Genomic DNA, 26,901 nt, shown 5'->3' with positions numbered 1-26,901 from the left:
ACATGGTGTACAAACATACCAATCTAATTGTACCATTGTGTTACCAATGTCAGTATTAAATATAAACAACAGAATGATCAAAGGTGCCCTTCACTGTGTAGTGGAGTACCTTACAAATGGATGAGCATGTAAACCAAAATTGGAATACAACTATTTATATACTTGTGTTCTTCTGGGTATCCCAGATTTTCCAGTGTCAAGTCAAGGCTAAGTATGTCAATTATACATTTAATACACTGTAGTTTTCTTACAAATAACACACAGCAACATTTTCACTTTGTAATCATTACAATTGTTTTCAAAGGAGGGCACAGACGTGTAAATATGTTACACAACAGAGTCTACGAAATCACTGATGTTCCTAAATGTACTGCAGCTATTTAGTAATTAAATGACTCAGTTTAAAAGTGATAATGATGCCAAAAAATAAAATTAACTACATTTTAAATGTGTTTAGTGAACAGGTTTTAATACAAAAAATAATTGGTTGTACATCTTTGTACTGTCATTACATCACATTAAAATGAATTTCCTCATCTTGAAGAAGTATACACAACTTTTTATAAACATCATCTTTTAATGAACACCACTTTCAGTTCAAAGCATTTTATGGTGGTGAAACAAACTCATTTAAAATCACAGTTTGTGCCTGAATATGTAATTTCCACTTGGATGAGCATATCTTTGTTGTTAACTTGCTGGTTCTTAGTTGCTGTTTCTCCTTGAGGAATTCTGTGTCAGTTCCAAGCCAATTAATGATAAAACAGTCATAAACATTTCCTATGAGGAAAGCAAGATTTTCTCAAACAATTGCCTTATAATTCTGATTCCAACTGTATGGGTAATTTCATCAGCTAGCTGAAAACATGAGTCTCCATGATCTCAAATTTTATATACCACGAAAGGAAAGCCATTCTCATCCCAAAGATTGGTTTAACACCACAGTGCTTCACAAGACATGGCTCTATTAGAGGTGGTATGCCCTCAACTTCCTCCATGCTTGGAACTGTTTTACAGAACCAGTTACATGGGAACCTACAGTTTAATGATATCTCTGAACTACATCATAACTTGGCATTTTGTACATTAAGAAATCAACGCCAGAGGTGGAAAAAAGTGGTTGGTGACAGAAAAATCCAAATTAATGGCTGGTCATTGAATCCTGGATGTTCCCATTCATAGTCTGCTCTTTATCTAATGAATTACTGAGCCATAGAATATGGCCAAAAGTAACTTTGAATTGAATATTCATATATCTCTCAGGTTCAGAGAATAGTGGCTCCTATGTTTATTCTCAAACAATTACAGCCTAAAAGTTTGTGCAGCCAATTCAGCACACACATATTTCACCTCTGTGACAAACAGAAAATTGATGAATTTCACATAGGTTGACTACAACCATATATTTCACATTTATCTTGTTTAGACAATCACCAACATAAAAGTGGGCCCTGAAACCCATTAGGAGATTATTAACTAGAGCCAGATACTGATTTGTCAAATGGTTTAACAGTCACAGAAATCCAATCACACTAACATACTGTAATTTCACTAGAGTCATTGCACGGTCTGCATTTAACATAAATGGTATTTTGAAACTTAATGGAAAAATTTTCACACATTTCTGTCCAGATTTGGACTTCATGTTTCCTCACTGATCTTCAGAGACAGCTGAATGCTTCCACACACATAATATTTTCTCGAGTGGATGACAATTTATTATATTTAGTGCCTTCCTTGTGGCATTGTTACACACAGCTCCAAAGAGTAAGACGTGAAGCGATATCACACTGATTTAGTGCTGCTGATTTTCTGTTATTGAATGAGATGCATTTAGTTGATCTATAATTTAAGGTTCATGAATAAATTAATCCATTGGATACAGGGAAAAAATTAATTACTCAGTGACTTAATCCTCATGGTCGGTACAACAGGATGACACACACGCTCAAAGAGAAACTGTCCTGATTTTCAACAGGAATAATTAAGCCTGGTCAATGTTCCTGCTTGATCCAGTATAATGCAATGCACCACCTTGGTATTCTAGCATGTGCCAATCTCTCGAATCTGGGAGCTGTTTTCATTTTATTTACTGACTGATATGGCTGGAGTTATTAAAATGGCATTTGATCATCTGTTCACTGCATTTTGTATATCTCATCACAGTGGAGAAAATCTAAAAATGTGGAAAAGAGAAACATAATTAGCCAGAAAGCTGCGACTTTGAATAACGCTACCATTTTCTCAGTTACATTAAATAGCTGCCGTTCATCTCCAACTGGTAGCTTACTATCTGCACAGAAACATTGATCATACCACAGAAACCCTTGTTTCACACTAACAAGTTCAGATGACAGTCTTACTGAAAATATTGTTGTAAATACTTTATGAAAAATAACACCTAAATTGGAAAATGTAGGTGAAACGGTGTAAAAGGCATCATTAACTGCCTTGTATTTATCAATTTTATTTAACAGCCAATAATGTACACTACAAAAAGAACATGAGTTCTTTACATAACAGTGCTAAAAGCAATTGTTTTTACGAAAAAGAATCTTGAGTTAATCACATTTACATACAGAAATATACATATACAAGCAAATAATGGAAAGCACGACAGATCTGTAAGAACAGTCAACCTTCCAAAATCCAGCCATTCAACTTTTGTGTTCATACATACAAAAATATTGGATACATTATTAAACTATTTGTTTGCGTATATACACAAATGAGATTTCCTGCACTCTTATTATGTTACTATTTTACAATACTGAGAAAGTATGCGTTATTACAAGCATACCCATTAGAAGACAAAGTGTACTTGCAGCAGTTATCAAAAGGTGATTTTCAAAACATCCATTAAATAAATATTTACTGTAGCATTTACAAGTTTTACATTCACAAATACACATACCTTCACTACCCAATAACTTATTTACACAAACAAAGACTCAATACTACTAACTGCACAACAGATTTGCTGCAGGGATTATGTTGAGAGACAGGAAAAGTGAGAAGAGGAAGGAGAAAAGGGGAGAGGGGGAGGGAAAGCAGTGGTGATGAGGGTTAGTTCCTCATTAAAAACAAACTTTTGCTTCCTTAAACAAAAAAGCTTATCTCTATTCAACATAGTAATATACAATGAAGCTATTCTGTAAAGGAGTTCTATGTACTGAAAAAACAACAACAATGGAAACAGAAGGAAAAAACTATCGCCATTACAGCAAGTTGTCATGAAAATATATGTACATATTCATTTTATCTTATATCTACTGGTCTGTGTAGGAATATATGTTTACACACACCTTTCCTCACTCTAAATGTCACAGTGTACTGTTTTAACAGTTACACAAAAGATCAGTCAAATAAAACATAGTACTTACTCAGCCTGTGTTCAGTTCACACACGAAGAAAATACATATGATACGATGTATTTAACATTCATTCACAGTGCTACTAAAAAACCTGCATACAACAATTGACTTCATGGAAAATTCCAGATGATTGCAAATGTAAAAGGTGGAAAAGCACCTGAGCAGAAAAGGGATTAATGCTGTGAAAAAATGAAAAATGAGGATTCATACTGCTTAACTTTCAACAGTATTACCAAGCTAACCCCATAAAGAATATATAATCTGAGTGACAAAACCAAAATCAGAGTCCTGTTTCATGTTGCTTGTCACAAACATTGGATTTGTATTTGGAGGAGCAACTTTTGTAGAATCTTTGAAAGTGAATTTCACTGGTGGGCAGTGCTCAATGTTAGAGAGCTTCCTACACAAAAAGTATGTGTTACTTGTGTATATTTGAATTTTATAACCTGTATTTTTCTGCAGAAGAACAGGATCTTTAAGGCTAATGTCAAATGCAGACCCATAAGGAACTTTCCCAGAATAAACAGTATGACTGATAGGGCTTCCCGAAGAGTCTAGAACAGTAACAATAAAAGATTCATCATAATCTCTGGGTCCTAGAGGTCCCTGTTGAGATGGAAACAACAGTGTTGGAACTTGGATTCCAAACAGCATTATGGGAAAATCAACTCTTACCTCCAAAGAAAAATTTTTTCCACCAAGATTTCCACTTGGTGAAGCTGTAGGCATGGCAACAACAGCCATATGGGGAAATGTTGTAGGTGACGTATATGGGGGAGTATTGTATGAAGCATAAGGTGGCTGGGCAGATATCGGCTGAACTTTACGTATACAGCGCAATTTTGACAACTTCCTTGGTTTATTATCAACTGTGAAACCTGTAGGCATTGGATAACATCCAGGTACTGTCATATTCATCAGCACAGCATAACTTTCCTCAATAGATAATAAACAAGTAGTAGAATTCTCCGTAGTGTATGCCACTTTTTCCACAAACTGCTCTTTATTTAGTGCCAAAAAACGCAGTTTCCTCAGTATATCTGACCCAATAACTTCTCGTTTGTTGTTCCTATCAGCCGCTATGTTCACTTTTTCACACTGATGTTCAGCCCACTTATCTACTGCAGTGTAAATATCTATTTCTGGAACATCAAAGCAGTCCAGGTCAACCATCAAAAGCACAATATTGGCATCAACTTTGATAAAATTGTCATGCCGAAGAATTGCTAATGGATGTTTTCTGATGAACTGAAATGGAGGGAAAAAAAACATGAAATTACATATTCATTCATAACTTTGTATATTTTCATTAATAAGCAAAATTAACTGAGAAGGAAATACATATAAAAGGAAACAAATCATATTACGCCCAAAACAGATAATCACAAATTGAGTGTCAATGTACCTTTTCACATTCTTCCTTAAGTGATGTTTCTTGGGTGTCTGATACCAACTTTAATATTGACCAGATATTATCAAGATTTAAGCTTTTTGATAAAACTTTGGCACTTATTTCACATAAATGAGGCATCTGATATGTTACTGCAGCTTTGTACAGCAAACAAGCATCTTCTGATGATTTGATGATTGGTTTATCCAAATACATGTAGCTGGAAGAATTAATATTCCATTAAAAGAGAGAAAGAGAGAAAGAAAGTGAGAGAGAGAGAGCAACAAAAGCACATGTATTAGTATGATACTTATAAATCCTGTGGAACATACATGCAATGAAGTGAGTATGGACAATGTAACACTCCGTCTTGGCTAGTTTTTCTATTGTATAACTTTATAATTTTGTGTGTTTGAACTTCGAGCAATCTTACTGAATCAGTCAGATAAAAAGACACAAATGAGAGGTACGCAACTTACACATCACAAAATTTCACATACCCTGCCACTCCAAAAAGTTTCAAGACCAAGCTAATAAAAATTACAGGAAAGTTAAGATGCCGATTTTAATGCTTCATGTATTCTACTTATTCTCCCACCACTTGAGTTCAATGCAGAGAACATTCATACAACCACACAAAACTGTCACAAAAGTCCTTCTTTGGGATGGTGATCAACTCATGTGACACACTGGCTTCTTTGTTGTTTATGTCATGTGAATTTCTGAAATATGCCATTTTGAAGTTGGTTGGTACTGATTACACCAAGTTTCATCAACCAGGACGATTCTTCCCAGAAAAGAACTGCTTGCGTTTTGCATTTAAATGGTTCAAATGGTTCAAATGGCTCTGAGCACTATGGGACTCAACTGCTGAGGTCATTAGTCCCCTAGAACTTAGAACTAGTTAAACCTAACTAACCTAAGGACATCACAAACATCCATGCCCGAGGCAGGATTCGAACCTGCGACCGTAGCGGTCTTGCGGTTCCAGACTGCAGCGCCTTTAACCGCACAGCCACTTCGGCCGGCTTTTGCATTTAAATCATTAATTCAAATCATGGTAGGTGTTGTTTTTATACTAAAATGTAAACTTTCATGACCGGAAATATCATGTCCATTATAATTATCCGGGCTGTTATGCGTGACGTTACGCCGCGGCGCGGGGGCGCTCGGACACAGAATTTAGCAGCAGTCAGTAGCGAGCCAGTGTGTGTGTTGGACCTTCCATCGAGCTACAGACCCCCTTGAAGATGTCTCCCGCAGTCGGAGACGAAACGTTGGGAATCACCACAGAATTCATCAGCCGACCAAGGCATAACAGCCCGGATAATTATAATGCACAGGTGTTGTTTTTGTTCAGTAGTTTGCAGGACAAGCTTTTCACACTATTTTCCCTTCTTGAAAACATTCTGGAGACTACCTTGAACACTGGATTTAGAGATGATGTTCCACCGCAGTTTGAAACACAACAATGCTGCACACTATGGCCACATACTCACTACTTAACATTGCCTATTTATGACTGACTTGTCAAACGCGCATCTGTTGTTTCCAGTTGTTAGTTCAAGCTGTCATCACAGTTATTGTGCTAATGTTGCTTATCAGGCAGGAATTAAATCAGTCACTGTACTTTTTGGAGGGATGGTGTGTGCCTATATGTATACTGTTAGTGCAGACTATTCCATAGTACAGTTTATGTGTTTACAAATTTATTTATTTTACAGAAAATGACTATAGGTCTACTACTAAAACTTTTAGATACTATATTCAAAAGAGTGGCTGTACTAATGCCTCCCAACTGCCACAGCTTGCTTTATGTAAGGCAGCATATGTCACTAAACACTAGCACTAGTTCATGGTACACTTATACATTGGAATTCTTGACGAGATGCTATGGATTCATGACCTAATAATATGGTCTGTTTGCTTCTATATAAACGTATGTTACTTTTGTACTCTGTAAGATAACTGCTCCTCATTCATGTCTCTTTACCCGACAGATTCTGAAGTTTAAATGTCCTAAGTTTATACAATAAAAGTGTGATTAAGATGGAGTCTGGAGCAATTACAATTGTGGTCTTTTTTAATTATTTTATGTCACTCATTCACAAAATGAGTGTAGATAACTACTCATAGTAGTGGACGTATAGGGAAGTACAGAAGCACTTCTCTCAGAACATGTTTAAGAGCCTATCCAGAGCTCAGTATAAACAAAAACTGGAACATATGATCATCCACCACTCCATACAAATACTACACGGAGAGTAGTTATCTTCATTCACCTCATTGCTTGAAGGCTTTCTAGAGACTATAAAAAATTTTCTTATATTACTTACTCAAGCATCAAATGAAATATACGAGGTTCCACATCAGTTATGGTAATGGCATCTTCTGCTGAACGAGTCAATAAAATTTCCTCGAATTTCACACTTGACATGCAAAGAACCATTTTATGTGTCCGTATTGTCTGGAATCAAGTACTTCAAATTACATTATGAATGGAAAGCCTGCACATTTCTTAATTTAAACTTAATAGATTTTGATTGTAACAGAAAAATAAACAAAACATACTGCATTGTGATACTCACAGAATAATTTATCAACCAAAAATAAACCAAGGTAATTAAGTGTATTAAGGAGTCCACCCAAAATTCTAATAGTGGACCAAGTCTGAAAATCTTTATGTTTCCAGGGCCATCTTCTGCAGTGGCTGTTATATGTAAACTATTACTGCATTTTCCCATCTTAAGCTTACTGCAAATTACAAATTTTTTTACTGTAAGGAAAAAAAAACCTCAAGAATGAACCCTGAAAATTATTTGTAAATAAAAGCCCAATGTGTCTGGTGAAAAACATTCTTAAAGTGCAAACAGCTTAAGACGGAGGTGCAGATTACTATTAATATTGCCAGCAGGGTCACTAACGTAACAGTCAGACCGTCAGCGAGAGTGCACCGCTAGTTCCTGCTGCTAATAAGGCGAGTACACCGTTCATTTGTTGCATATTTTTACTAGCTTCAAACAGGAGTGACTTATTTTCAGTTATCTGTGTAGTTACTAGTTTATTTTTGTAATTTCTTGTGTGTTTGAGTGCTTACTAGGCACAACTTTTATTTCAATAACAGTGTAGTGTACAGTACCACCGTTGCTATCGACCATTGTATCAACTCTCGTATTGTGCAGGCTTTTGTTTGTTTGCTTAGAACAGCTCAGTGAAAGTTAGACCATCAGCGAGAGCGCACCACTAGATCCTGCTATTAATAAGGCGAGTACACCGTTCACTTGTTACATATTTTTATGAGCTTCAAACAGGAGTAACTGCAGCAATGGATAGGAACTGTGACTGTTGTGTACAGATGCAAGCTGAGCTTGCGACCCTTCACTCACAGCTTCAGGTTGAGTTGGCTTCCATCACACAGCTTGACGCTGCTGCCAAGGGGCGTCACTGTGGGGGATCGGATGCGAGGGACGTCAAGCATGTCCCACATGTCCTCCGATCGATCCACAAAACTGCTGTGACCTTCCCGGGTACTGCCTGCACTGAGGTTGACCCCTCACCTGTGGTCGAGTGGGAGATCATTCCAAAGTCTGGCAGGTAGCGAAAAACTTACCAAGGGGCCAACCGTAGAGCCTCCCCGGTTAGTTTGCCGAATATGTTTCGGGCGTTATCTGTGGCTGACGATGTCTCTGAGCTAGGTGCAGTCGTCCACCCTGTCACAGAGGAAGCTTCTCGGCCCGCAAGATCTGGGCATGGGTTTGCTAGTAATTGGGAGCTCCAACGTTAGGAGCATAAGGAAGCCAGTGTGCATTCAGGGGGGAGTCATTCTGGATGTGGAAAGGGTGCTTCCGGATGCCATGAAGAGTACAGGGTGCAGCCAAATGCAGGTGGTGGCTCATGTGGGTACCAATGATGTGTGTCGCTTTGGATCGGAGCAGATTCTGTCTGGTTTTGGGCGGCTAGCAGAAATGGTAAAGACTGACAGTCTTGCTTCCGAGATTAAGGAGGAGCTCACCATCTGCAGCATCGCCGATAGAAATGACTGTGGTCCTTTGGTGCAGGGCTGGGTGGAGGATCTGAATCAAGAGGGTCAGGCAGTTCTGTGACCGTGTAGCCTGCAGATTTCTTGACTTGCGCCATCGGGTGGTGAGTTTCTGGGCTCTGCTTAATAGGTCAGGAGTCCACTACACACAGGAGGCAGCTACACGGGTAGCGGGGGCTATGTGGAAGGGACTGGGCGGTTTTTCAGGTTAGGGGGTCTCAGGGAACCACAGAAGGGGAGTCTGTCTAAAAGTGGGCAGGTAAAACACAGTCAGGTAGTTGTAGAAACGATTGGTATTGTAGTTGTAAATTGTCATAGCTGTGTTGGAAAAGAACCAGGGCTCCAAGCCCTCATAGAAAGCACTGAAGCTCAAATAGTTGCAGGTACAGGGAGCTGGCTAAAGCTGGAAATAAGTTCAGCTGAAATTTTTTCAAACGATCTAACAGTGTTCATAAAGGATACATTAAATACAGTTGGTGGTCGAGTATTTATTGCTGTCAGAGGTAGTTTGCCTTGTAGCAAAATTGAAGTAGATAGTTCATGTAAAATAGTATGGGTAGAGGAGGTTAAACCAGACAATCGGACTAAACTATTAATTGGGTCATTTTACCGATCCCCGCACTCAGAAGATACAGTTGCTGAACAGTTCAAAGAGAACTTGAGTCTCATTTCAAATAAGTATCCCACTCATACAATTATAGTTGGTGGTGACTTCAATCTACCCTCGATATGCTGGAAAAATTATACGTTTAAAGCCGGTGGCAGGCATAAAACATCATTCAAAATTGTACTGAATGCTTTCTCAGAAAATTATTTGGAACAATTAGTTCATGAGCCCACTCAAAGCGTATATGGTTGCGAAAGCATACTTGACCTTTTAGCAACAAATAATCCTGGACAAATAGTGAGTGTTGTGATGAATACAGGGATTAGCGACCACAAGGCAGTTGCTGCTAGGCTGAATACCGTAACACCTACAACCATCAAAAAGAAACCCAAAGAATATCTATTTAAAAAAGCTGATAAAAATGCTCTTAATGCCTTTTTAAGAGACAGTCTTCACTTCTTCCGATCTGATCGTATAAGTGTAGAAAAGTTGTGGAAAGTTTTCAAAGAGATGGTATCAACAGCAATTGAGAGATATATACCACATAAATTAATAAGTGATGGTACTGATCCCCAATGGTACACAAAACGGGTCAGATCGTTGTTGCAGAAGCAACGAAAAAAGCATGCCAAATCTAAAAGAACGCAAAATCCCCAAGATTGGCACAGTTTTACAGAAGTTCAAAATATAGTGGGTACTTCAATGCGAGACGCTGTTAATAATTTCCACAGCGAAATTCTGTCTCGAAATCTGGCAGAAAACCCAGAGATTCTGGTCATACATAAAGCACACCAGTGGCAAGATGCAATCAATACCTTCACTGTGCGATAAGAATGGTAAAGTCACTGATGACAGTGCCAGTAAAGCAGATTTATTAAACACAGTTTTCCGAATCTGCTTCACCAAAGAAGATGAAGTAAATATTCCTGAATTCCAATCAAGAACAGCTGCCAAGATGAGAAGTAGATATCCTCGGTGTAACAAAACAGCTTAAATCACTTAATAAAGGCAATGCCTCCAGTCCAGATTGTATACCAGTCAGGTTCCTCTCAAAGTATGCTGATAAAATAGCTTCATATTTAGCAATTATACACAACCACTCGCTCACAGAAAGATCCGTACCTAAAGACTCGAAAACTGCTCAAGCCACACCAATACCCAAAAAGCGACGTAGGAGTAATCTGCTGAATTACAGGCCTATATCACTAACGTCAATTTGCAGTAGGGTTTTAGAACAAACTGCATTCGAACATTATGAAGTACCTCAAAGAAAATGATTTATTGACATTTAAGTAAGCACGGATTCAGAATATGTCATTCTTGTGAAACACAACTAGCTCTTTATACTCACGAATAGTAATAAGTGCTATCGATAAGGGATGTCAAATTGATTCCATATTTTTAGGTTTCCAGAAGGCTTTCGATACTGTTCCTCACAAGCATCTTCTACCAAAACGGCGTGCCTACGGAGTATCGCCTCAGTTGTGCAACTGGATTCGTGATTTCTTGTCAGGAAGGTCACAGTTCGTAGTAATAGATGCAGAATCATTGAGAAAAACAGAAGTAAAATCCAGCATTCCCCAAGAAAGTATTGTTTCTGATCTATATTAACAACATAGGAGACAATCTGAGTAGCCGTCTTAGATTGTTTACAGATGATGCTGTCATTTACCATCTTATAAAGTCATCAGATGACCAAACGATTTGCAAAATGATTTAGATAAGATATCTGAATGGTACGAAAAGTGGCAATTGACCCTGAATAAAGAAAAGTGTGAAGTTATTCACATGAGTACTAAAAGAAATCAGCTAAATTTCGATTACGCGATAAGTCACACAAATCTGAGGGCTGTAAATTCAACTAAATATTTAGGGTTTACAATTACAAACAACTTAAATTGGAACGATTACATAGACAATATTGTGGGTAGAGCAAACCAAAGACTGTGATTCATTGGCAGAACACTTAGAAGGTGCAACAGGTCTACCAAAGAGACTGCTTACACTACGCATATCCGCCTTATTCTGGAGTATTGCTGTGCGGTGTGGGACCCGCATCAGGTGGGACTGACGGATGACATAGAAAAAGTACAAAGAAGGGCAGCTTGTTTTGTATTATCGCGAAATAGGGGAGATAGTGTCACAGACATTATAAGTGAATTTGAGTGGCAATCATTAAAACAAAGGATTTTTTTGTTGCACTGGGATCTTCTTACGAAATTTCAATCACCAGTTTCCTTATCCGATTGCAAAAACATTCTTTTGGCACCCACCTACATAGGGAGAAATGATCATCACAATAAAATAAGAGCAATCAGGGCTCGCACAGAAAAATTTAAATGTTCGTTTTTCCCGTGTGGCGTTTGAGAGTGGAACGGTAGAGAGACAGCACGAAGGAGGTTCATTGAACCCTCTGCCAGGCACTTTATTGTGAATAGCAGAGTAATCACGTAGATGTAGATGTAGAATATATAACATGAATAGCAAAATCCCAACACACTTCTTTGGGGATCACCCAAAGCTATTTCTATTTCTCCGTCCAATCACAAAATTGGTTTGATACCCCACATGATCATAGTTTTGATCTAAGCATAGATGTAGTACTGAGTCAAATGCTTTTCAGAAACCAAGGAATACTGCATTTGTCTGCCTTGATTGATGACTTTCAAAATGTTGTGTGAGGAAAGTGAGAGCCGGGTTTCAAATGATCAGTGTTTTTGGAATCCATACTGGTTGGCATGGAGAAGGGCATACTTGATACTTCATTAGTCCTTATGTTTCAGTTCAGAATGTAGTCTAAGATTCTGCAACAAATGGATGTCAAAGATAGTGGAGGGTAGTTTTCTGAATCACTTCTATTACTTTCCTTGTGTTTAGTAAGTTCAAACTATAGACTGATATCATTTTTCATGGTGACCATTGGGGCTACTCTTGTTAAAACTGAGGCAGTGAAGTGAATGGGAAACTCAGTATTTTTTCAACAGCATTTTTACTGTGTATGTTGATATTATTGTGCAAAAATTCATGTGTGTTACTTCATTGTGCTGTTATATACAACAGAAATCAGCAGAATTGGCACATAACCATTTACGGTAAGTTGACATCACAATGAACATGCTTTGACATCCAACTCAAACCATGATAATGAAACAGTGTTTTGAAATGTACACTGGCAAAGAAAAACGTAATTAAAGAGACAGTAGCTTCCAAAATGAGATTTTCACTCTGCAGCGGAGTGTGCGCTGATATGAAACTTCCTGGCAGATTAAAACTGTGTGCCCGACCGAGACTCCAACTCAGGACCTTTGCCTAGGAGATGAGATACTGGCAGAAGTAAAGCTGTGAGGACGAGGCGTGAGTCGTGCTTCGGTAGCTCAGATGGTAGAGCACTTGCCCGCGAAAGGCAAAGGTCCCGAGTTCGAGTCTCGGTCGGGCACACAGTTTTAATCTGCCAGGAAGTTTCACAGACAGTAGCTTGATTTTATTATCAAGTTTAATATAAAATCATCTCCTATATAGAATCCTTTATATCTATTTCCTGACTCACAGTAACCTAGTTTTAGTTATTAAAGTGTCAGTAATGTCATATTTATTGAACTTACAAGCCATTTAAAAAATCATATTACGAGGTGCATTCAAGTTCTAAGGCCTCCGATTTTTTTTCTCCGGACTGGAAAGAGATAGAAACATGCGCATTGTTTTAAAATGAGGCCGCGTTCATTGTCAATACGTCCCAGAGATGGCAGCATCGTAAGGCAGATGGAATTTTACCGCCAGCGACGAGAATGAGAAATGTTTTAAATACTTAAAATGGCGACGTTTTCCTTACTTGAACAGCGTGCAATCATTCGTTTTCTGAATTCGCGTGGTGTGAAACCAATTGCAATTCATTGACAGTTGAAGAATACATGTGGTGATGGGGTTATGGATGTGTCAAAAGTGCGTTCGTGGGTGCGACAGTTTAATGAAGGCGGAACATCGTGTAACAACAAACCGAAACAACCTCGAGCTCGCACAAGCCGGTCTGACGACATGATCGAGAAAGTGGAGAGAACTGTTTTGGGGGATCGCCGAATGACTGTTGAACAGATCGCCTCCAGAGTTGGCATTTCTGTGGGTCCTGTGCACACAATCCTGCATGACGACCTGAAAATGCGAAAAGTGTCATCCAGGTGGGTGCCACGAATGCTGACGGACGACCACATGGCTGCCCGTGTGACATGTCGCCAAGCAATGTTGACGCGCAACGACAGCATGAATGGGACTTTCTTTTCGTCGGTTGTGACAATGGATGAGACGTGGATGCCATTTTTCAATCCAGAAACAAAACACCAGTCAGCTCAATGGAAGCACACAGATTCACCGCCACCAAAAAAATTTCGGGTAACCGCCAGTGCTGAAAAAATGATGGTGTCCATGTTCTGGGACAGAGAGGGCGTAATCCTTACCCATTGCGTGCCGAAGGGCACTACGGTAACTGGTGCATCCTACGAAAATGTTTTGAAGAACAAATTCCTTCCTGCACTGCAACAAAAACATCTGGGAAAGACAACGCACCCCCACATCGAGCTAACGTTACGCAACAGTTTCTTTGTGATAACAACTTTGAAGTGATTCCTCATGCTCCCTACTCACCTGACCTGGCTCCTAGTGACTTTTGGCTTTTTCAAACAATGAAAGACACTCTCCGTGGCTGCACATTCACCAGCCGTGCTATTGCCTCAGCGATTTTCCAGTGGTCAAAACAGACTCCTAAAGAAGCCTTTGCCGCTGCCATGGAATCATGGCGTCAGCATTGTGAAAAATGTGTACGTCTACAGGGCGATTACGTCGAGAAGTAACACCAGTTTCATCGATTTCGGGTAAGTAGTTAATTAGAAAAAAAATCGGAGGCCTTAGAACTTGAATGCACCTCGTATATATCTTGGCAAAACAAAATATACGAGACAGTGTTCAGATCCCTATTATATGTTTCTTTAGAAGAGAATGAAAAATCATAGTCAAGTTTTCCCACTGAGAATAGCAGAAGACTGATGAATTCATCTTTTACACAGTTTGGTTGGAATCCTAACTGGGAGCATATATAGAGTCATAGCTTACACTGTCTACTGGTGATGACTACACAGCATATAATCAAAATACTGTACAACTTCTAAGAAAATTGTGGTAAAAGCTGGTTATCACCAGTTTACTTCTGTTTCCTAATGATATAATAGTTGCACAATATCTTTTATGGGAAAAGATGAAACCATTCTCAAGCATTGTACCGACACAGCATCTCTGTTCAACCATATAAACTAAGTTATCAGTATTATCACAGTCAAGAAAAGAAAAGAGAAGCAAGTGAAGCTATACAATATAAGATCTGGACAATAAAAAGTCTTATATATGTCTCTCCTTCCTTTATTTCCAACTTGTTGAGTGCCGTGCCACTACCAAATTCGCAAGTTTTCAAATATCATCTATTGGAAAATGATAACCATAATAATACTTATTATTATTTCATTGTTATGTTAATTTCCCACCCATCATATCTTTCATGTTCTCACTGGTGAGAAATACTGAGTGATTTCCCTCCTTAAAGCTCTAGTTGTTCCTTTCTTTCCTCACATTTTTGGATGAGGAAACTGATTTCTGAAGCTGATATTTGTGTTGCCTTTTGTTAATGTCTGTTTCTGCTGGTGCCTATTACAAAAATAGAAAACAATAAACAAAAATGAGGAAATGCAATAATTCATCTTTAGCTGGCTGACCCACAGTGTATAAAATGATGTAACAGCATAGCCATTACCAGCATTAAAGTTACTGCTTTTTCTCTAGTTTCAGTACCATCTCAGTATGTTTATGTTGTCTCAGTGACCGTGTGTGTCAGAATGTGTATTTAAACTATAAAAAAGAGTAGTAGTTAAGAAACTAGTAACATGTGTTCTGATGTGTATTTCTATGCACCACACATCAACAATCTGCAGGTGAGTGGTGTCTTTCCTTAAATGATGCATCATAAAAACAATGCTTTTGTATTTTTAATTGCAGCTTAATTTCGTGGGAAATTTTCTTCATTAATTCAATTTATGTCATTTAGAGCACTCCAAATCAATTAAATAAAAAAATTGGGTTATTATCTAACAATAGTTGCAGCTCTCAAAACAATAGAAATGAGACATTCTACGCATTAGCAGTTAAATCTCCAAAAAGTTTAAAAGAGAATTTAAAGCACAAATGACCAAAATATGAATTTCTGAAACTAAAAACAATACACTTCCACCATACACTAGTGTAATTAATGGTGAACAGAAAATCAAGCTCGATCCCCATCTAAGACTAGAAGTAAATGCTCACCAATTCTTCTAATTTTTTTCATTGCTAAATGCAATTTTGCAATAGCGATAATGCTGTAAAATGCTATTACCATACTGTGCATAAGAATGCTATTACCATAGTCTACTTCTCATTTACTGTAGTTTACAATCTACTTGGCCCCGCTACCAATTACAGTACTACATAAGGTATACTCCTAGTAACACCAAACTAGAACAAACAGTTTATCCTTATGAAACATAAAAAATTTATCATAATCATCTGACTTGGCACATAGTACAAATAAAGCAACACAGCAATTAAAATGACATGACTGCAACACTGACCTCTACGGCATCACCACTTCCTACAAGCAGCACACAGTCACTGAAACTGGCTGAAGTTCTCAAATATTCCAACCTTTCTTTCACGTCAACTTTTGAAAGCTGCCATTTTGAGTTTTCCACTTTTGCATAAAAATTAAACAACAATCACATTAACACGGGTATTTGAACCTTTACAAAACATTTGTGATAAATTATTACATACAGTAAGGAAAAAAATCAATGTGACTCTACCTATTGGTGTTCCTTCATCTGTATCACCAGCTTCCATTTTGCTACTGAAAAGCAAAAGTATTGTCAATATTATAATGCGAATCCAAGATGGAAACAACACACAAAAAACATTACAGGCTATCACTAACCTACAGATGAATGATAAACAGCAAATACAAATATCTGAAGATGAGGTAGTTGCTACTGACATAGAGTTTACACTCAAAATCTAGTGCAACTGACCTACCCTAAATCAGACCCTGTCCTGCAGTGCTATTACTTACATAAAAAATTAAAACTACATTCAATTCCCGAAATGTAATCTTATTAGATATTATCTTCACACTAATTATTTCCTTCAATTTCCTCATACCATTTGGTCTATCCAATAATTTTTGAACGTGATGTCTAAGGGAGACTACCAAAAACTACTAAATTTGTTCGTGTGTTCCGGTTTAGGCAGAGACACGTAGTGAACATAATGCAACTTTTGACTGGAATAAACTTTATTTGTTAAAGATTATTGAAGGCAAGCATTCTCAACTGAGTACATACTATCACATCTTTTGATCCAGCTGCTGTACTATTATGATGTGATTACGGTACACTATGGAAACAAATACTTATTAATCAAAACTTAATAGATGGTCCACATAAGGGAGATGTACTGGAGGGCAATATTATGGAAATGGAAGAGAACACAGAGGGAGATGAGAAGGGAGATATGATACTGCATGAAGAACTTGACAAAGCACAGAAAAGCTTCAGACAAAAAAGGTCCAAGGAATAGACAACATACCATTAGGGCTACTGATAGCCTTGGGAGAGCCAGCCATGACGAAACTCTTACATCTGGTGAGCAAGATGTATGAGACAGGCGAAATATCATCACACTTCAAGAAGAATATAATAATTCCAATACCAAAGAAGGCAGGTGCGGACATGTGTGAAAATTACTGAACTATCAGTTTAGTAAGTCACAAATGCAAAATACCAACACAAATTCTTTACAAAAGAATGAAAAAAGTTGTAGAAGCCGACCTCGGTAACAATCAGTTTGGGTTCTGGAGAAATGTAGGAAAATGCGAGGCAGACCTTACGACTTCTCATGGAAGATACTGTAGGTTAAGGAAAGGCGAGCCTAAGTTTATAGCATTTCTAGACTTAGAGAAAGTTTTTGACAATGTTGACTGGAATACTCTCTTCCAAATTCTAAAGGTGGCAGGGGTAAAATACAGCGAGCAAAAGGCTACTTACAATTTGTACAAAAACCAAATGCCAGTTATAAGATTCGAGGAGCACGAATGGGAAGCAGTAGTTGAGAAGGGAGTGAGACAAGGTTTGTAGTCTATCCCCGATGTTATTCAATCTCTATACTGAGCATGCAGTAAAGGATACAAAAGAAAAATTTGAAATAGGAATTAAAGTCCAGGGAGAAGAAATAAAAGCTCTGAGGTTTGCTGATGGCATTGTATTTTTGCAAAGGACTTGGAAGAGCAGCTGAACGGAATGTACAATGTCTTGAAAGGAGGGTATAAGGTAAACATCAACATAAACAAAACGAGGATAATGAAATGTAGTAGAATTAAATAAGGTGTTGCTGAGGGAATTAGACTAAGAAATGAGACACTTGAAGTAGTAGATGAGTTTTGCTATCTGGGAAGCAAAATAACTGATGATGGTTGAAGTGGGGAGGATATAAACTGTAGATGTAATGGTGAGAAACGCTTTTTTGAAGAAGAGAAATTTGTTAACATCAGGTATAGATTTAAACATAAGAAATTCCTTCCTGAAAGTATTTGTGAGTGTAGCCATGTATGGAAGGGAAACATGGACGACAAACAGTTTAGACAAGAAGAAAATCCAGAAGCTTTTGAAATGTGGTGCTACAGAAGAATGCTGAAGATTAGATGAGTAAATCATGTAACTAATGAGGAAGTACTGAATAGAATTGCGGAGAAGAGAATTTTGTGGCACAATCTGACTAGAAGAAAGGATCAGTTGGTAGGACATGTTCTGAGACATCTATGGATCACCAATTTAGTACTAGAGGGAAGCACGGGGGGTAAAAATTGTAGAGGGAGACCAAGAGATGAATACATTAAGTAGATTCAGAAGGATGTAGGTTGCAGCAATTACTCGGAGGTAAAGAGGCTTGCTCAGGAAAGTTAACTGCTGAGGTCATCGGTCCCTTGGCTTACACACTACTTAACCTAACTTACGCTAAGGACAACACACGTATCCATACACAAGGGAGGACTCAACCCATCACTGTCAGCACCTACACGTTTTTCGCATCAGATTTTCATTAAAGCCTTATGAATTTGTTGGGAACGAAAACTATGAAATATATCTAAAAAGGTTGAAGAATGAGTAACATCTGTTAAAAATAGATGTACGAGTATGGAGAGAGCTATCACGAAGCTCCATGTAGCATTAAACACAATATGCTGAAGCTCAAAGTGATTGAGAAGGCTTGCAATGTAGTACAATGATGCAGAAGATAAATGTAAAGTTTTGTTGCAAACTGCAAAAACTGCAATGTTTATGGCAAGTGTATGTAACAGGGTAATTCCATGTCAGTTCAACCAAGGGCTGCAGCTCATAGGCTCAGATATGACTGAAATTCAGTACACTAATTCTACCACATGTGGAACACTCGTGTACAAAGTATCAGTTTCCCCTGCCAATTAGTTCCAGAATTATGACTTGTGAAAGAAGGTGGCGTGACTCGGAAATTGCAACCCGCATCTGGCAATCTATCTTCAGACCCAACTTCAGGTCTTCATAACTTTGGAACTATTCCACACAGTCCAATGAAATTCTTACAACCCAGTAACATCCACACTCCATGAATCAAAACACCAAGAACATATTTCTGAGGGAAAATAAAAAATTCCAAAATGTGATTAAAAAATGTAATACGTTAAATGTACATATTGTATGTGCCCTCTATGCCAAATATAATTCATTCAAAAAGGGTATTTTTGTTGTTGTTGTTGTTGTTGTAAGCTTAATGTGGCCTAAACACACACAGAACTCATCTTGCCCATATCAGTCACACAAACAGAGTTACATGCACACGAAAATACAAAAATTTGAAAAATTACCTGAAAAACATGGATTTTCTCAAGTGTGGTGGCACAAAAGGGACAAGTGATATCCAAGCCAAATTTCAAACACTGCATAAGTAGAGCATAATATAATATGTGGCAAAATTTCAACTTATTATTGCAAGGCATTTGTGCACAATAAAAGTTGACAGAGACGTATTTGGTTACGTTTCTTTTAACACGATTTAGCAAGTAATAGTGATGATGCAGACAGCTTGTTTCATATAAAGCTGCAGCAATTGTTGGGAACCATTAGGCAACAGAAAGTTAAACAATGGTAGTTTTGAGGGACAGAATGAGTCATTGTTAGGCAGGAACAACAAAAGAAACAAGCAACAATTACTGGTTACTCATGTTTTTAAGATTCTATTTCAGACTGGTCAGTACTGTTGTGGAAAGTCAGTATGGAGGCAGAAGAGTGTACTAGTGGTGCTTTTGTTCAAACAAGTTGCAGTATTGGTAGAGCACAAGCATTTGAATGTCATAAAACAACATATGGAACAAAATGTGGCATTTGCTTTGTACTGTATGATCTGGATGAATCGACCCAAGATTTGTTGCTATGGAGATCCGGATACACCCTGTGGGCACAATAAGTACAGTTCCAGGAGACTTTAGTGTTTGCTATCATCACATGAAAGTGTTTCTCGATAAGTATTCTTTCCTACAAAGAAGTGGTTTTGATCCATTTTGGATTCATAAGAAGTGTAGCCTCAGAGAAATTGATATAAAATCAGTATTGGAAGTGAATCAGTGCATGGGACTTAATATGAAACCAGGACAAAAGTTATGTTCCAGGTGTGTTACACTGCTAAAAAATGAAGAATATTCTGATAATTTACATGACAGTGATGAAGAGTATCAGCCACCTACAACCACAGTGGATGAGCAATTAAATACTTCAGTGACTGCTCTTGGTTTGTCTCCCATGAAGACACACAAAGTTGGGAAAAGAGACAGGCCCAGCTATGGTAGAAGAAAACTACAAGAAGCTCAAATGGAATTAAAACACAAAATAGCTGACACACTAATGGTGAAAGAGGAAGAACTATCTGCTTCAAAGGAACAGAAATCGTGCCACAAATGCTCTGATTTGGACAAAATTGTGCATGATTCGAAAGAAAAATGTGCCATATCCACACGCCAGAAAAAAGTAGCTATTCTTACCCTTGCACCTTCCAGCTGGTCTATTGACTACACTACAAAGGAGTTCAATGTTTCTACATATATGGTAAAGCAAGCTAGGAAAATAAAAGCAACCCAAGGAGTGCTTCCACAACTTCAGCAGGCTCAGGGTAAGCAATTGAGTTCAGAAATAAAGGTGCTAGTGTCGGAGTTTTATGAAAATAATGACTACAGCTGAATAATGCATGGAAAAAAGATTATGTAACGGTGAAAATGGGAAATGTACGTGTACAGATGCAGATAAGACTGTTGCTATGCAACATATCAGAACTATACGTAGAATTCAAGGAAAAGTATCCCAATACCGAAGTAGGTTTATCATCTTTTTTCATTCTTCGGCCAAATTGGGTTGTGCCCGTAAGTGCAAGGGGCACACACAATGTTTGTGTATCTGAGACCCATCAAAATACTAAGCTGATGTTTGCTGCTATAAAGGATTCTGGTCTGGATTACAAAGGTGCAATGAAACTGCTAGTATGTGACATCACTTCCTACCAGTGCATGATACACAGGTGTGAAAAGTGTCCTGGTAAGGCAAATCTTGCAGAACACATGAATAACAAACTGCATGGTGAACTCCTTATGGATGATGATGATGAACTTGTTTCTTAAAAACAATAGACACACATGGATCGCACGAGTCTTGAAACAAAGGAAAGTACAGTGGAAGATTTTGTTGAAATGTGTTGTCAAAAAACGGACAAACTGACCACACACAGCTTCACAGCAACAGCACAATCGGCTTACCTCCAGTTTTGTAAGGATAATTTGAAACAAGATGAAATTATAGTAATACTAGACTTTTCTGAAAATTATGCATTTATAGTTCAAGATGCCGTCATTGGGACAACAATCAAGCAACTGTCCAGCCAGTTGCGATTTACTATAGAGGTGAATCAGGTGATGTGTCTGTCATGAACCTGTGCGTTTTCAGTGACTGTTTAATTCATGATGCCATTGCAGTTCATGCCCACATTCGCACTGTCATTGCATATGTGGAAAACGAGCTGCCTCACATACATATACAAAATACTTCAGTGATGGGGCAGCTAGTCAGTATAAAAACTGTAAAAATCTCAAAAAGTTATGCATGCATTACCATGATTTTCAGATTCACGCAGAATGGAATTTTTTCGCAACAAGTCATGGTAAAAATTTATTTGATAGTACTGGTGCTACCATTAAGCGCTTGGCATCACGAGCTAGTCTGCAGCACCCTACAGAAGGTCACATTCGAACACCTCTTCAATTATTTACTTGGATACAAAAAAATATCTCTGGCATACAATCATTCTATGTTTCGAAAGATGAGGTGAAATCAATCAAAGAGTGTGATTGGCGGCACACTGCCTGCAAACAAAAGGAATACAGGTTTGAGTTTGTGTCAAGCATAGAGTGTTAGCTTGCTATTACAATCTACATTACACAGAGATTGCACAGAGCAAAAGGTTTCTTTCCCAGCAACAACAAGGCTCTGCATTGTTGGGAAGAAAAGAATAGCAGTGTGTGAAAAGTTGAACCCTTGTGCGACACACACTGAGATAGCATGATTGGTAACCAAATGCCCACAAAATGCATGAATCCAAGTTAAACTGCTGGAGACTTCACTAAGGTGTACAAATGAGGTACACAGCTCCTACAGACAACTGACAGAGGACAGGACCAGTCAGTTCAGCTTGTTCAGTTTGGAGTAGGCAACCACCCAAACCACAGTTCAAGCCAGTGTGCATCACACAACAAAGACATTCAGACCTGATAGACCAATGTTGTGACTGATTCCAGAGAGGTGTAAACTGAGATTAGATTAGATTCAGTTTTCCTTCCACAGACCCAAAAATGAGATGACAGTCTCCATATGCATTTAGGGAGCATCTGTAACTTAAACTGTTCTTGGATTTTCTGCCAGGTTGAGTTGTTTATTTTGCAGGAATCTACAACAAGCTGACTTGGTTCCATCTTGGGGTAATGGCCAATAAATTATGATCTAATTATATTTTATACCTTCTATCAGGACTCCCATCTCTAGGCTATAAGGTTCAGCATTCGTGTCAAGATAGCAGCAAATCTTGTCTATATCAAAACTGAAAAAACTCTACTAAACAATGGCTTTGACTTTTGCATGTATGTACTCTGTGATGTAATAAATGAGCAAAAAGAAATAAATCCAAACACTGATTATATTTATTTTGTTCCTATAGGCCTACTTTTTTTTTAAATATATGTTGTTATGACAGAACAATAAGTAGCATAATCTGAGTTCTATGTTGTGTTGAATCGTGATAAATTGGTTGTCTGTTGACAAAGTCACTGGATCTGTCACAATAGCATGCTATTTTCTAGAAAGAAGGTTATAGTGGCAGGGTGATCTGTAGCACAGCCTGAGGTCTAGGTTGTGGTAACAGGTAACAAAGTGACTGAGTTGAAGACACCATTGGACATGACCGTAAATTTTTATTATTATTCAACAAAAATAAACAACAGTGATTCCAAACCTCTCCAGAGCAATAGGCGTTCTCCGGTCAATTGGTACCTAAAAGCACACACTATGAACATGAAACAAACCACAGAAGCCACAGTGAAATTCAAACAATCAAGTGTACTGCATTGCATTTATTTCTGTAAAAGAAACTCTTGTCAGACTATGTATGCAGCAATGTGCTAATTTTTGCAGAAATGCTTCAGGACTATTATTACCACAGCATTTAGTTTATAAGCATAAATCAAATATCAACAGCTCATATAACATTTCAAACATCTCTGTGAATACCATCGTCCAATGTTACAACATAATCTGTCTGCATGTACTGGTAATTATTAATTCCTTTTGCTTTGAGCTAACTTTCTGTAACAGTGTCCACATCTCTCTTACTACAATATTATTTCACATAAATAATAGTTTCTATTACCAAGGTCTGGAAATTCACGAAAAGTGCGTGGAATCTAACAGATAGTAGTGATTATTTGTTCACCCAAAAGAACAATGTGACAAGAGAAAGTTTTTTATAAGCACGATTTAAGATCCGTAGTGGAAGCTTTTAGAAATTCATTTACCAAACAACAAGCGCATGATTATAATTTTTCGTAAGTGAAAGACATCTTCAACAAAACTGACGTTGACCCACTGTAGTCTAATGTTAATTTCTTACACACAGACTTGACAAACGCCTTTAAACCGGCAAATAACTCAAGTTAAATTCCTCATAAGCCTGTAAATATGTTACTAAATTCATTACAGGCAGCGATAGCTTTTACAGAAAGTACAATGCAAAACAACAAAATAAAACAGCTCTGTACTTCTCCTGTACACCAATAGCCCGCATAGATATTTGTGAATGTATATCTATAAGTATGTTCACAAAATAGCGAAGTAGTCAAGAATGCCCTCGTAAATACAAGACGCTCACTACTGCCTGTTTAATAACTTCAGTGTATAACGTACCTTGTTCGTATTCTTTTTCCAGATTCTGGGCTATCTGCTAAATTTTCAGGTTGAATATTTCGTTTCATGTTTGTATTCATTCCTGTTACAGTTCATGAAAAACTATCTTAGCAACTGTACACGAAACAAATACAGCGGCAATACAAACACGTCTTTACAAGTAAACAAAACACTGGCGCATTTGTATACACACTACCTAAGATCTTGCTGCAAAGATATTCATAAACACAAAAGACTTGAACTTTAAATTGATTTTTGATCTATAACGTCAAGTTTTTCTATAGTACCATTGCCTCAAAATACTGGTAATCAATAAGTATGTTTTCCTGGTTTATGAGAACGTCGACATAATCAGATCAATACAAAACTTTCGATGGCAACGGCAAAGCGTTTGGGCGGGTATTTCAGATTCATTATACAGCAAACATGTAGCGATGTTTATAGACTAGCAATTGAACATCGCTAAATCACATTGACTGATGGCTCTGGATCTTCCTTATTTTCTGATGAAAAGGAAATGTTGTAAACAGAGAGAGACCGAAAACTTGTTTGTATTGCAAGGGCTTCATGCAACAGAGATCCGTTATTTAGATTTCATTCTTAAGGTTCTGAATAAAACATTGCAAAGTCAACAATAATCTAATTTTAGTGTCTGAGATTGGCCTTAGTCACTTGCAAACTATTGGACGTTGTCTATTATTAGCCCGTGGCATAATGGAATATGAAAACACGTTTTTTCACCATTTGACGTAAAATGAAATGACCAAATACCATGGACTTATTTGGTGAAAAGAAAGGTTGCATTTAATGCGAAAACTATTCACAGTCATGTTTGGGATTAATTATATATGTTTCTTGCAGGTAGACAATACGTTTATTAACGTACGTGAGAGGTTACAAAAAGCTAAGATCGTTCATTACTCTTTACTGAGAAGAAGCACTGAAAATTTTAATGTCATTATTAAACTATATTACTAATACTAAATTTGTACTAAGTGTCTGTATACATCCTAGTGAGCGCACACTCGACCCATTCCGCCCTTGTTACGAACTGAATGTATCTCTTCTTCGTTTGCAACGACATTATGTTTATTCGTTACTAAGAAAGTATAATAATATTTGTGAAACGCTTAAGCAATCAAAGATTTGAAACAATGTTCTCAATAAGCAGAGTATCGCCTTCCCTTGGTTGTTGGGAAATAGAATTTACTCTGTAGTAAAAGCTCGGTAAGGTTGCCTGCCCTGCTACGTCGACTGAGCGGTAACGCGCATGCGCAGCAAGGCCGCATGCGTTGTGTAGCTCAGTGAGTTCAGTTGTGTTGATGGCGAAGGTGGTGTTAGTAGTGTGGTTTGGAACTTGACGCTGAAATGTGTTTTGGAATGTGAGAGTCACGCGAGTGTTAATGTTGATAGCCTGAGCAGAAGTAGTGCAACAGTGACTGTATCTGCAGTGTGACAATAATGTGAAGAACAAGAAATATAATGTGCCCCGAAACAGTGTACTGAAATTTGCTGGAACGATGAATGCCCATGTAAGTCGGTGGCTTTTGTGGAACTGGGCAATTACTTTAGTCTCCGTATATGCATCTCAACACGGAGGAACATCGAAAATAACTGACACCGACACCCTACCACACCATGGAAGATGTGAGCCCATAACTGTTCCATTTTGCTTGGATTTGCAATATAATACGACTATCATGCCGAATATGTTTCATCATCAGAAACAAGAAGACGCTGGAATGGTTGTTCACCAATATTTTCCGTTAGTGAAAGTGAAATGTAGTCCAGACTTGCAGTTCTTCTTGTGTTCAGTGTATGTTCCTGTGTGTACTGTGCTGGATTATCCCCTTCCTCCATGCAGGTCACTTTGTTTATCTGCTAGAAGTGGTTGTGAGGACCTAATGAACAGATTTGGTTTTCAATGGCCAGAGGAATTAGAATGCTCACGCTTCCCTGATCAAGATGAACTTTGCGTTGGGGAAAATAACACAAAGAAAGAAACGAATAACCCATCTGGCTACCCACTCGATACCACTGCTGTTGGTTCTAATTCTGTACTTGACGATTTAGGCCCAAAGTTTCCAGTTGGAGGAAAAGATCGCGGTTTCGTTTGCCCCCTTCAGTTTAAAGTTCCCAAAATGTACGGTTATTCGTTGAAAGTTGGTGACAAAGTTGAAGAAGATTGCGGTGCACCCTGTGACGGCATGTTTTTCACAAGTGACGAGAGGAGTTTTGCCCGTGTGTGGGTAGGCGTGTGGTCAATCCTGTGTGCAATATCTTGTTTATTCACTGTACTGACGTTCTTAATTGACACAGATCGCTTTCGGTACCCAGAAAGACCAATCATATTTCTTTCACTGTGTTACCTCATGATAGCTCTGGCGTATGTAGTGGGCTTTGCCGCGGGTGACTCTGTTGCGTGTCGAAGACCATTCCAGGCACCTGTGGAACTTGCACAGCTTCAGATGGTTTCTACAATCACGCAAGGAACGAAGGATGAATGGTGTACAATACTCTTCATGGTCCTCTACTTTTTTAGTATGGCATCGTCAATCTGGTGGGTCGTATTGACACTGACTTGGTTCTTGGCTGCCGGTCTGAAGTGGGGTCATGAAGCCATTGAGGCGAATTCCCAATACTTTCACTTGGCAGCGTGGGCGATTCCTGCAATTAAAACCATCACGATCCTGGCCATGGGGAAAGTAGAAGGTGAGCTCTTGTACTAGCTGTTAAAGAGAACTAATTACTAAGTGTTAGTCTACATGATCTGTGTTCATATTTGTGGCATGTGCATTTTCGCTCAAGGTTTACACCAGAAGCTGTTTCATTACTTCCTCGTTAAGAGATGAACTCTTCACATATAATTCTGTGCATAGGATGAAATTGTCAGTTAGTGT

At 38.2% G+C, this 26,901-nt stretch overlaps 2 protein-coding genes across 2 annotated transcripts in view; one reads left to right on the top strand and one right to left on the bottom strand.

The window, feature by feature from the left end:
* Positions 1-2,447: 2,447 nt before the first annotated feature.
* On the bottom strand, positions 2,448-24,169 carry LOC124797993 (BTB/POZ domain-containing protein 1-like). Its single transcript, XM_047261178.1, has 6 exons — positions 24,002-24,169; positions 16,286-16,329; positions 16,055-16,173; positions 7,101-7,231; positions 4,780-4,984; positions 2,448-4,622 (listed from the first exon to the last, which is right to left on the bottom strand). The coding sequence occupies exons 1-6, from the start codon at positions 24,079-24,081 to the stop codon at positions 3,612-3,614; spliced, it is 1,590 nt and encodes a 529-aa protein (XP_047117134.1). The 5' UTR covers positions 24,082-24,169; the 3' UTR covers positions 2,448-3,611.
* A 1,142-nt stretch (positions 24,170-25,311) lies between these two features.
* The window catches only part of LOC124798083 (frizzled-7), a 112,621-nt gene continuing 111,031 nt past the window's right edge, over positions 25,312-26,901 (top strand). Inside the window, exon 1 of the mRNA XM_047261324.1 lies at positions 25,312-26,713. Within this exon, the coding sequence (XP_047117280.1) occupies positions 25,522-26,713 (1,192 nt within the window). The 5' untranslated portion in view covers positions 25,312-25,521. The remainder of the gene's footprint in view (positions 26,714-26,901) is intronic.

Source organism: Schistocerca piceifrons, chromosome 5 (genome assembly GCF_021461385.2).
Source record: "Schistocerca piceifrons isolate TAMUIC-IGC-003096 chromosome 5, iqSchPice1.1, whole genome shotgun sequence".
Taxonomy (NCBI): domain Eukaryota; kingdom Metazoa; phylum Arthropoda; class Insecta; order Orthoptera; family Acrididae; genus Schistocerca; species Schistocerca piceifrons.
This window is presented reverse-complemented; position numbering and strand designations above follow the sequence as displayed.

Excerpts from the sequence above, each read along its gene's own strand:
- LOC124797993 (XM_047261178.1), bottom strand. The coding sequence starts at position 24,081 with ATGAATACAAACATGAAACGAAATATTCAACCTGAAAATTTAGCAGAT. Across the intron at positions 4,985-7,100 it reads ATATTTCATTTGATGCTTGA|CTACATGTATTTGGATAAAC; the intron begins GTAAGTAATATA and ends TAATTCTTCCAG. Across the intron at positions 4,623-4,779 it reads TTAAGGAAGAATGTGAAAAG|TTCATCAGAAAACATCCATT; the intron begins GTACATTGACAC and ends CCTCCATTTCAG.